General features: G+C 35.5%; 1 protein-coding gene across 6 annotated transcripts in view; it reads right to left on the reverse strand.

The window, feature by feature from the left end:
• VPS13B (vacuolar protein sorting 13 homolog B) overlaps positions 1–13110 on the reverse strand; it is a 626989-nt gene that overhangs the window by 246634 nt on the left and 367245 nt on the right. For all 6 annotated transcript variants that reach the window (XM_064476933.1, XM_064476934.1, XM_064476932.1 and 3 more), the window contains exon 31: positions 9942–10145. In XM_064476933.1, coding sequence (XP_064333003.1) covers positions 9942–10145 — 204 coding nt within the window. The remainder of the gene's footprint in view (positions 1–9941; positions 10146–13110) is intronic.

Below are 13110 nucleotides of genomic sequence, written 5' to 3' on the forward strand. Positions count from 1 at the left end.
TGACTCTGATACTGAATTCTTCTTCACAACAACCCTGTAAGTGAAGTAAGGACCATTACTAGCCCTACATTATCTGTGAGGAAATGGGTTCAGGGATGGGCTAAGGCCACCCAGTGGAAAGAAAGGTTCCACAAGTGGGCCTGAAGGGTAAGTTGATACCAGAACAGCATTTAACCTCGATTTCAATTCTTCCGTATACATTCTCACCTTCTGCTCAGTTACTTAGCACAATATTTATACCCTACGTTTAAGATTGCTAATTGCTAATAATTTCAAAGGAAGTACTGCATTCATGGTAGAAGATGAAATTGGAAAACATCATTAGAAACCAAATCTTGTGCCAGTGCAGATCTTCAAGGCTACTAACCATATTCTCAGTTTTCATTTTATGAAATAATACAGCTCTATGTTTTTACTAGTAAGCCATACCTCAGAAGTGCCTTGGAACCATTAATTTGGTATTCCTTATTACTCTCTTTTATTATAAAATGATCAAGTTGAGATCAGAGAATTGGCATAAGTTATCTCACGAAAAAGCCCAGATAAGTTCAAAACTCAAGTCTGTCCACATCCTTTTCTACAAGAGTAGTCTACAGAGAACTAGTATCTTTTGTTGAATTTTGCAATGGGCAGAGCTTTATATGGTGTTTGCCAAAAAAGCAAATTGGATCATCTGGTTCTGTGACACATAAGTATTGGATTTCAAGAGAGTCAATTTTAAAGAATTAAGAGATCTGGTGAATAGAGAGTAACAGGAAGAACTATTAAAATCTCAATACAGAGGAAGGGCTGAGATCCTGAGAGACACCATAATTATGGCCTAATAGCTCAAATTCCATAAAATGACCAATGTGAGAAACATGTAACATCTGATGTGCTTTCATAGGGGAGTGCTAAAATATATGATGTATTAAAAATACCTTAAAATGGAAAAGATGGCAGGAAACCAAATAAGAGCAAATCTTAACTGAAGCACTGATGGGAGGAAAAAAAGTACTTGTCCGTATCATAATTTTTTCCCATTATGTGAATTAAAAAAGTAACATAACATATGAAAGACTCATGACCTTAGAGATTAAAAAAGGTGTTTAGCAAGTCAATAGTCTCATAAAACTAGAACTTTACTAGTATAGAGTGCTAATGTTTGTATTCTTTCTGGTAAGTATTTGAGGTAAGAATACATATTCTTTTTATCATAAAATCTTTTTAAAAGACTCAAATATTTTCAAGGATGAATTCAAAAGAAAGAAAAAATAAACATTGAAGAAGTAAAGTAACTACAATAAGAATTACACTCTGCCAACATTTTACTAGATAATGGTCTAGGGTTTAAAATAACAAAAGGGGGAAGTACAACTCAAAGTATTAACTAACATTTCTAATGACTTCAGGCTCTCAGTAAACCAAGGGAATAGATTTTTAATGGCCATATTGAGACAACAGGCTAATCCTTACATCCCTGACAGTAAAGGATTTTGAAATGAGCTGCCAACCTAGATCCGGGCCCTTGAAAGGCCAGAAAAGCAACTTCCCATCAGAAATAGAAAAGAATAAGGAAGCCTGCCTGGTTTGGCAAGAAAGCTTATTGAAAAAATTCAGAGATCTTCCTGTTATTTCAACTTAAAAATTAAAATAAAAATAATGGGAAAATTTAAAATAATGGGATTATTTTTAATATTCTTCTAATATTAAATACATAATAGATCGATAAATAGAATTTTAGATGTAACTTAAGAAAACATTAGTAAACTAGGATACAGATTTGAGAACCTTCCAGAAATGTACTAAAGTAAATTTAAAGTGGACAGTTTGAAAGAAAAGTTAAGAGACAGGAGAGGCAAGTCTGATGCATTTAACTGGCATTCCAAATGAGAGAAAAGAAAGGAAAAGGGACAGTATTAAAGTAATAATGACCTAGCACTCTCTAGAATTGCTGAAATATAGGAATCGACAGATTGAGCACAGTGAGTCCTGGTTCAGACAAATATAATAAAATCCACAATTACACGTATCTTGCTGAGTAAACGATCTTAAAATCAGCTAGAGAAAATGTTAAGACGTATGGGGTTGGAAAAGCTGCAGAAGAAATATTTCTCTGATGTGTTCTACTGTAACAATGATTTAATATTACTCCACATTGTCCACAGAAACAAAGAAATGGTACAGTGACCTGCACCTATCATCTAATGTAGAGGATTAGGCTCAAAGAAACTTATTAAACCCTCTTTAAGCATTTAAAAAAACAAACCTTGACAACCATAAGGTGTTAAATGATAGGAAAAGTGATTATATGTGTGTTAAGCTATTCTGTTAAGCTCTGGGAGGAGGAGATTTTAAATAATAAAAATTACAGATCCTTGAAATTGTCACTAAGCAAGAAGGCACGTGTATCTGCCACAAGTCCTCATGGAAACACAGGTTTAGGAGGCTGAGGCCATTTTCCTTGGGCCGGCATATTTACGCTAAGGTTCTTCTGCCCATCTCCCAAATATCTTGGTATGACTTTGTGGTAAACATTAAAGCAGTTTAAGAACCATACTTCAAAAATTTCATATTATGGAAAACTAGAGGCAGGAAAAATGGTACTAAGGTTTCCAAAATATTCCACCAAAAAGACAGAACATAAAGTGCTAGATGGTCTATGTATGCGCAGAGCATTTCTTATGCGACATGAAGACTTTCTTGGTACGGCATTACAGCTGCGCTTCAGATAGAAGACACAAGACTTGTGGGAATCAACCGAGAGAATACTTTATAGTGGATATTCCTAAATGTAAAAAAACAGTAATATTCACACATATTTATTATAAATAATAAATATATATGCTATTTGGAAAATTATTTGTTATAATTTGATTAACTATACTTATTTATAGATTCCTCTTATTTTTACATAGTCAAAGGATAAATCATTTGATTTCTATAGTGACTTTAAATTTAGTTAAGCATTGAAGCCCATTTTAGTGGGCTTTTTTTTTTTTCCTTCCAAGAGGAACACTATCTGGTGATTTTCTAATGCAATTAAAGTAATATCCAAAAAAATAAAATAATATAAAATCCAGACTCCCAATGATCTACAAGACCATTCATAATTTAATCCTTTCCTACCTAAAACTTCATCTGTTACTGCTCTCCTCCCAGTCAGACACGTTCCTTAAATGTGCTAAACTTATTCCAAACTCAAGGGTCTAAGTTCTGCCCACAACACTCTTGGCAGAAACACCCCAGGGGTATTTCCATGGTTAGTTCATTCTTGTCATTCAGGTATAAGAAGAGGCCTTCCTTGAACCCTAATCTAAGGAAATCTCCCAATTACCCTTATCACATTATACTGCCATACTATTTTCCTAGCACTTATCATTCTTTGAAATGTTGAGAACATGGACTGAGGGTCCACAACTGTGGCAGACCCTCTGCTAGGTGCTGGGAATACAATGGCAAAGATGGAAGCATGGAGTTCAGAAAAAATTAAAATAATCATACAGTAAGACAAGTTTGATAAAGGACAGAGAGGCACAGAAACATCAGTAAGGGTTCAAGGTCCTAAACTTACATAAGGAATTATATAGTAAAGACACAGAGTCTGTGAACAATGCTGTTAGGAACTACAATTTGAAATGAGAATAATTTTAAGGTACATTTAAATAAAATGTTAGTACAAATTTATTTTTGCAAAATAAAATAATATTAAAATATTCTCATTCTTTAAAAAAAATAGAAACTAAAAACTCTCCCTCCCCCAAACAAACAAAATAACAAACCAAAACAATGGTCAACATATTTGTGATGAAGATCACAAGTGCTACATGTATTACAGTCTCCAAAACAAAGTCTTATGCGCACACCTATCCTGAAACAGCGACCTAATTCAATTTTACTGAGATGTTCAGTGCGTAATAGCTCTGGTTATAGTTTCCAGCTGTTTATATTTGTAGTCTGGAACTCCTGCATTTATCTCTACTTGATAGCTCTTTTCTGAGAAAAAACTTCAAAATAAACTTCATGGAGGAGGGAGAAACCAGGGGGACTACTCAAAGTTTCTTGGAGAAAAGGACATTTGGAAATTGTGTGTTGAGGATATAAACAGGAATCCACCAAGAGCTGGATGGTCATGAGATTTATTGTATTTCATTTTTAAAGCTTCAATAGCATGCACTGATCTACCAGGCAGAGTGCTCACAGAATTATACAAGATGGTGTATAAAAGTTATGAGTTGCACATATACTTTTAAGTAAATTTTGATATTATCTTGTTTGGCTCCATCTCTTAAAAATAAAATGTTCAAGGAAGGCTATTTAGGGCTTTAGTCAGTTGGGTTTAGATCAATCAGGGCTTTATAATCTATGTTTATATAGATAACAATTATGGTATTAGGAGCTTTAAGACTACAAAGTAACTCAAGATACGGAAGGTTTTTAAAATTTTATGATCTACTATTATGATGATTCTATTTAACTTAAATATTTTCTGGCTTTTTGAATACCTACTGTCTGTTAGTAACTATGCTGAGATACAAAGAGTAAGGCTGGGCAAGACAGTCTTTGTCATTTTATCTCTATGCCACCTTTTCAGGTTGCCAAGGGCACCTTCAGCCAATATGTAAGGAAGAAAATATTTGCTGGCTGTTGGGAAGGATAAACCAACCGCTCCTTCCTGCTGCATCAGCATCTCTTTTCCCTTCACACCACGCCGAGTTCCCAGGCACTTTGAGCAGGAGGGAGAAATCACATTTTCCCATGTAAAGCCATGACAAAGTTTAAGGAGGATTATTATCAAATCAGACAATTCAAGAAGGTTTAGGTTACTCCAGGCATTAATCTATAAACTATAAGAATTAGACTAACTTACATAATTTTGCTTAGGCAAAAATTTGCTTGACATCCTCACAAATTAAGACACAAGTGATGGTTTTCAGAGTGAAGGGTAAAAATAAAGGAAATGCTTTCCTTCCACATTCTTGTTTATGATTTCAGGTGCAATTCTGAAAAACTCTCATGTTTGATTAATCACAAGTCAAAATATGCAAGGGCTCCTATGAAGATCTGGGTGATACTTCACTTCAAAAAATAAAAATGTAAGTAATCAAAAGACAGATGGAATAGTCACTATCTCTCAGAATTAAGGCCAATTACATACGCTTCAGGGACTTTAATATCAACACAAAGTCATTCTTCCACATAGTCAATGTTACTAATTCTGTGAAGTACAGAAGTGACAGGTTTTAAGAACGTGTCAAATTCAAATTCAGCCTGCTAAGCAAACACAGAAACAACAATTAAAAAAAAAATCCTATGTGTGGGGAAAAAGGCCTAAAGGTAGTATATATAATTTGGTACATGTATATCAAAATATTTAAACAAATAAATATTCTGTGACTATTCCTCTCAATAAATTTTGAAAGATAAATTACCCAAGGAAATCAAACACAGATAATCATAGGACCAAATAAAAGTATTTTGTATAAAAACTAAATTATTTATTTTTCAAGTGTAGTTTTCAAGTCTATTCAAACTGTATCTTTAAATATTATAAACAAGAAAAATATACTAACTTGAAGAATAAAGGCTTACTGGCATTTTCAGGAAATCATAAGATAAACTTTCCACACCATCCCCCAACCCCGCCCTAAGTACTGATCACCATGTAAAACAGCAGCAGTGATTTTAATGTGTAATCTGCACATGGCAGACGTCAGTACAGGTTATTTTAGTACTCAGCACTTCATTTCCTCAGATTATAAAATAAGCCCAGATGTAGCAAAAATGGTTGCTAAAAGAAAAGAAAAAAAAAGTGATTAACAATGAACTTAGCATAAGTGTAAGGGGTCAGAGCATTGAAGAGAAGAAAAGCAGCTGACTAAGGAAGTAAAGCACGGTTCTGTACTCAGCTCTGTCTATAAGTGACATTGGACAAGCCAAGGAATCTCCTCCAACTTAGTTTACTATAGTGGTTTTGCTCTATAGCTAAGAATGGTTCAGTTTAGAGAGACATTTACACGAGAGTTGGAATGTGGAAGAGAAATAGTGGATAATAGACTCTGGAAGTCATGCTGGTTTTTGTTTTTTTGTTTTTTTTTAAAATTGAAGTACAGTTACAATGTGTCAATTTCTGGCATACAGCACAATGTCCCAGTCATGCCATCCTGTTTTAAACAGCAGTGAAATTACCACATAGAGGGGCTGGCAGATTCCAGCTTGTCCTCATTCTTCCCTGCTCTGTGACCAGCTCCTTATCCAGACCGCTGGCCCTGCTGACCAACAGCAACTGCAGGTTCAACTCCAGAAGCAAGAGAACAGCCTCCCATGGACTTCTCTAACAGCCTCTGTGCCTGGTCCCACTGCTGCTGGAACCTGGCTTCCCAGGTTCCCTGGGGTGCTACTATTTGTACTGTTTCTTTTAACCCAGGTCACCTAGCTTCATCCACAATTGGGTGCCATCTTATTCCTAAAATAAATCCCTTATGTTACAATGATTATAGTGGTTGTGCTGCCCTGACTGAACCCTGATGTATTTCCTCAGCTGAAAAATTAAGATTATGGAAGCAAAAGATCCTCTAGCTTTAAAATCTGATGATTCTTTACGCTTAACTTCCTTGCTTCCTTCTCCCCAACTCACACACATAAACACATTATGATCAAAGACAAAATGTGAGTAATGTATCAGGAGGAATAAATGAAAATCATTATAAAAGTTGCCATTTAATATTAATTAGGGGAGGGAGCAAATTATTCTTCACTGTGTATCTTTTGAGTTCTACCTGTAATATCTACTGAAAAGCAAAAACATAATAATGTTAAGGTTCTGTTTATATTTCTGATAAGATTAACTGTCAGAACTGAGCAACATCAGATCTAAAATTTCTTGTCTTCATTTGAATCAGTATCTCTCAGAAACACTCACGTTCAGTCACTTGATTTGTTAGCCCTACTTAATCATCTAATCATTTAATCTTTCATTAATTCATTCAAATCTTTACTAAGTCCCTGTTATGTGCCAAGTATGTTATCATCTGGGTGTTCAGAAGTGAATAAAACAAGCCATGTTTTAATGCTCCTACTCTTTGGATCTACTGCTTTCTTAGTTCAAAATGCCCCCATCCCTCTCCCGCCACGCATCCTTTGTGGAAACACGTTCAGAAGCCATATACTCCGTGAAGCCTTCCCTGAAAACCTACCCATAGAGTTAATCATTCATTTCTTTCTTTAAATTCTTTATTTGTACCTATGTTGATTTTACATTAATTTACTGTTTTGTTTCTGTGTTTATGTCACATCTGTTAGACCGAGATGTCCTATGTTTATGCAATGTGTTAATCCCAGCTTTGCTGTGGCTCTTCCATAATCCTAAATATCCTTTATTTATGTCTATCAGAGTACTTTCCACATTGTACTCTAATAGCTAATTAACTAATCTGTCTTTTTGACTGGATGCTGAGCTCTGTAAGGGATAGGGACATATTAGAAGCTATTTTATTTTATTTCTTTAGTGTATATACTGGATGCTCGAAAGTCTGTTAACTTTTGACAAGGGTGCCAAGATCATTCAATGGGGAAAGAACAATCTTTTCAACAAATGGTTCTAGGACAACTGGATATCCAACATGCAAAGGAATGAAATTGGACTTTTAACATACACCATATACAGAAACAAACAAAAAATTTCAAAATAAATCAACAACCTAACTAGAAGCATTAAACCCATAAAGATCTCTGAATAATATAGGTATACATCTTCATGACCATGGATTTGGCAATGGGTTGTTAGATATGACACCATCAGCATGGGCAAAAAAAGAAAAAAAAGTAGGCCAATTAGACTTTATCAAAGTTAAACACCTGTGCATCAAAGATCATAATCAAGAAAGTGAAAAGATCATTTGTAAATCATATACCTGATAAGGGTACAGTAGCCATAATAAATAAGGAACCCCTACAAATCAGCAACAAAAAGACAAACAATTCAATTTAAAAATGAGCAAAAGACTTGAACATATATTTTTCCAAAGAAGATATTCAAAGGCCAAGAAGCACATGAAGAGGTACATGACATCATTAAACATTATGGAAATCAAAATGGCACCCAGAAGGATGGCTAAAGTAAAGGGAAAAAAAAAGGAAAATAAGCGTTGGTGAGAATGAAGAGAAAATGGAACCCTTGAACATTGCTGGTGAGAAAGTAAAATGGTTTATCTACTGTGGAAACAGTTTAGCAGCTCCCTAAAAATTTAAATGTAAAATTACCATAGGACACTGCAATTCTACTCTTAGGTTATCTATCCCAAATACCTGAAAACAGGTACTCAAACATTAATGCCACAGCAACATTATTCACAATAGCCAAAAGGTACGAACAGTCCAAATGTTCATCAATGAATGAATGGATAAACAAACTGCGATATTTCTTATAGAGTGAAATATTACCCAGCAATACAAAAGAATGAAGTATGGACACAAGCTACCATGTGGATAAACCTCCAAAACATTAAGTTAAATGAATGAGCCAGACATAAAACGTCATAGAGTATATGATTCTATTTATACAAAATATCTGTAATAGATAAATCTATGGAGACAGAAAGCAGATTGGCAGTTTCCAGGGACTGTGGGGAGAGAGAAGGATGCGGAAAAACTGCTTAATGGACAAAGGGTTTTACTTCAAGGTGAAGAAAATGTTTTGGAACTATATAGAGGTGGTGGTTGCACAGTATTCTGAATGTACAAAATGCACTGAATTGTTCACTTTAAGTTGTTAATTATATGTATGTGAAATTCAACTCAATTATTAAACCACACATATGCACACAAATTTTTTGTTAAATGAATTAAGTATTGAATAGCAGAAACAGCTCAGTTGAGGCTGGATGGTCATAAAGTTTCCTAGGAAAATAAGGCTCATCTTTCTGGTTGATGATAGCATCTGTGGTTTTTAAGAAATGATGACCTTGAAGTTTTGTAAGACAGTAGTTTCTAAATCTGAAAACTAAGCAAAGAGAAGGAATGAGGGGATGGACCCTGGCTGATACCACGTGATGTTTAGAGATCAGGATCTGTGGTGTGGACCCAGCTCCTCCCTTCAGAACCAAAACACTCAATGCCTCCAGCTGCCAGGAGTGTTGCAAGCGGATGGCTCCATAACTACATCCCTCCCCTGAAATGTACCTGGCCAGCTGTGGGAGATTTATCACCCAAATTTAGAGCCCTCCTTAGGTGCATAGGCAATCACTTGACAATGAAGGGCTGTAATAATACATTTCATATCATGAAAGTGCCTTGTGCTAGGGATAAATAAAAGGACAAAATAGTGATGATCTGTCTTCAGGACCCAAAGAGTATAGATAATTAATATTAAATATGCTAAGTGATATGGTAAGAGCATACAGAAAGGGACCCTAACCTGCTCGATGTCTAGTCTAAGACTTAATGAATGACAGGCAAGTGAAGGGTGGGTTTGGAGGGTTCCAGGCGAAGAGAAGATCACACGCAAAGGCTAGTAACTACTGACAAATCCTACTTTCAGGAAGCTGAAAGCAGCTCGTTATGACTATAGCATAACAAAGTTAGAAAGGAATGTGGGTACCTAAAGGAGAAGAACCTCATAAGAAAAGACAAAAAAAAAAATCTGACCTTGAGGATAATGAATTTCAAGGGAAAATATGAATGTATCCTTAGCCTGAGGAGGAATCTTTCATCAAAGAGGAAGATTTAAAAAAAATAAAAATTCTGACACAACTTTAAATTTATAATAATTGCAGTGTAACAGGACCTATCAGGACTAGCAGGTTTCCAAGCAAAATCATGAGCTACAATTACAAAATACATTTTACGATTGCCATGAATTGCAGAAGCAACATCCAAACACTTAGGTTGGGCAGACTAAAGACTGTATCATCAACTGTTCCTATGGCAATGAAATAGTAAAAAGTTTCTCAACCACTTCCTACCTGCTGGCCATATTCCACTCCAGGGCTGGATTTTGAGAATTTCTTTCATTTTCTGTTAGCACCCCTCCTGTGCCACTTTCCTTCTCTGGTTTTAGTTGATCCCACTGCGCAGTACCAATGTTGATGGACTGCAGGTCTATTTGGTATTGTCTATCTTCAATTTCTGACCCAGGGTCTCGAAGAATTCCTAAGTTCAAGGCTCTCCTGTAAAGGCAGTGAGAAAAAAAAAAGTAAACAGATAAAATAAGTTTTCTGTGTTTATCTTGTTCCCTAACATAATATCATTATCGTTCTTTCCTTTGGATTACTGGGTTAATCAAACCTATTAGGCAGGTATTAGAAAGTTACCACATATTATGACTTGAAAATACATCCAAAACTGATCACTTACAGTATCTACCCTATAACGATTTCTTACATTATTCTCAGCATTGTGTTATTTTTCTAAGCACTTTCACATAATATGATGTCAATCCTTGAGATTTGTGAGGTTCTATTATTATTTCAGTTTCTACTGAAGAGAAAATAACGCAGAGAGATTGAAAGACTTAGCCAAAGTTACTGAGCTAGTAAATCCAGGTTTTTCCAACTCAAAACACCCTGTCTTCTTTCCAATGCTAAACACCTACTTTCCCTTCCTCAGCACTCTGATGTCTTGTTAGGAAAGATGGTGAAGCCTTGCTAATTTATTTAACTCCCCTACCCCACGCCTTTGGTTCTTTATATAATGCACTGACACAGAGACTAAACTGTTGAGAAGACTACATTGCTTACTGATGTAGAAACACAATTAAGGATTACTGGCCCATAGAGAGTTGGAACTTTGATCTTACTGGACCCAAGCTTAAGTAAAAGAATAAAATTATCAGCAGCTTAAAGCTAAACTAAAAGAAGTAAATGGTTAAATTTTTCATGAAGGTTCTAGAGTGAAAAATAGCAAGGCAGTATCGTGACTGGGAAGAAGGCTAATTGGAAGCCAGTTGAGCCTAGGCTTGTGTGAGTTGGGAACTTTTTAGTTATGTTGGCTCACAAATTTTTTAAAGTGAGTTATCAAAAGGAGAGTACCACTTGGCCTCTGTGAAAGTTTCAATCAACACAAAAAAATAAAATTATATAGGGGATAAAATAGCTTTACTAGCACAGACACAACTGTAGATGTCAGAAAAAATACAGTTAAGTTAGCTACATCAAGAGAACACTAATAAAACTGATTAGTGGAGGAAGAAGGGAGGGAAGCACGGGTCCTAGTATGAAAATTATAGAGAAACAGTAAGAATGTGATCAAGACTATGCCTGGATCAAGACTAAGTAAACAGTGTGGGTCAGACCATGCCCAGGGACTGGTCAAACACTGATGGAAGGTGGATGACAACTGAGACTCAAGATGGCAGGAGTCTGGGCCAGATTCTCAGGCATGGAGATAGCATGCATTGGGCCAGGCAAGGTGAGGGCTGAGGCTAACAAATTCAAGTGAAGAGAGGAAAAAGGAGAGGCCTGGAACAGAGTGAGCAGGCAGCTCAGGAAGGGAGATATCACTGGGCATTACAATCAGGGAACAGGAAAACAAACAGGCATTGGTCAGAAGTCATAGTGGGAGCCAGAAAACAGAGAGATGGATTCTCATTATACCCAAGGTAAGAGCTGAACCTAGTCTCCTTTTTCATTTTTCTAATTTAGAAACATTACAATCTAGGAATGGGCATGCAAGAAAAGGTGCCCTAAAGTTTTATATAAACCCAAGAATTACCTTAAGAATAGGGCCCAGAAAATGGGCTGTGAACATTTGCCTTAATGAAGGGAAAGAAAAAAAGGAGTGAATGAGGGTGCAGGTGGGAAGGAGTAACATTCTGAATATCCCTATTTTGGTAGAACGCTCTCCTTTCATTTGAATACTCAAATAATTCTGTTAATTCTAAAGGCTCAGCTCAAACTTCACTTTCTAAGAAGCCCTTCCTGACCACCATTTCTTCAAACTCCCTTACTCTCAAATCTCAGCTCTTAGGGTCTTTCTATACTTACAAATATAAGAACATCACAGTGACTTGTCAGTCTTTCTCAATATGACATAAATTTCTTGAAGACAGAATCTATGTCTTCTATTAAACAATCAGTAAGTGCTGTTTCAATTCACTGATTTGAACTAATATAAATATTTAAAAATCTCAAGTGAGGAATCAATCTATAGCAATAAGAACACAGAGTCTCCAGACAGGAAACTTCTGCTGCAGGACCACATAATCTCTGAAAGACAGCAAGTATTTTTGGCATTTGGTGGCCCAGCTTATTTCCCTAGATTATTGTTCCCCATATAATAGTTACACTTACTTATTTTAAACTAACCAATGCTTTCTACATTTTAAATAAATTCCCTAAACCCATTTTTAAAAAGAGGACTAAAGCAACTTAATAATCCCTTTGAAGGACAGAAAAAGTCTAAAATAGACCTAATTGGAGTCCCAGGGAGATAGTACAGTGAGTTCTCATTCATGGAGGAACTACTTGAAGAGACAATGTTATTCTACAACTGCTGAAAAATGCCAAACCTTAGATCCAAGCAGCCCAAAGAATCCCAAGAAGTAATATAAGGAAGAAACTGGTAAATATATGACTACACCTAAACAAACATTATCTTCAAAATATTAAATAATGCCAAAATTATGAGAAGAAAATAAGCTAAAAATAAGACACTGGACAATGACAGTATATAAACTAGGGGACCAGGTAATTTTAGGTAAAGTTTTCTAAAGTCCTTGTATTTGGGGAGGGGGGAAATGAAGACAAAGACACTAACTTCAGACTTTTTAAGTACATATGTGAAAACAGCTAGAGTAACAACTAAAATAATAGACATGGAACATGTAACTCTCAAGTAAGTGAAGTAAAAATTAGAATGCAAGCGCAAAAATCAGAGAAACTTAGACAAATAGCTCATAATAAGAACAAATCCAAAGATAACTTCAATCAGAATAAATGTAACTGATTTAACTGTCCAATTAAAAGAGAAAACTGTCAGATTGGTTTTAACAAATCATAGTTTTATTGTTTTTTTTAGGAAATATACCAAAAACTTCAGTGCACAGGAAGATTGAGACAACAAATAGAAAAAATATGCATATATTAGGCCAAAAGAAAGTTGGAGTAATTATATTGATATTTGACAACATAGACT

The sequence above is a fragment of the Camelus dromedarius genome, chromosome 20 (genome assembly GCF_036321535.1).
Source record: "Camelus dromedarius isolate mCamDro1 chromosome 20, mCamDro1.pat, whole genome shotgun sequence".
Lineage (NCBI taxonomy): Eukaryota > Metazoa > Chordata > Mammalia > Artiodactyla > Camelidae > Camelus > Camelus dromedarius.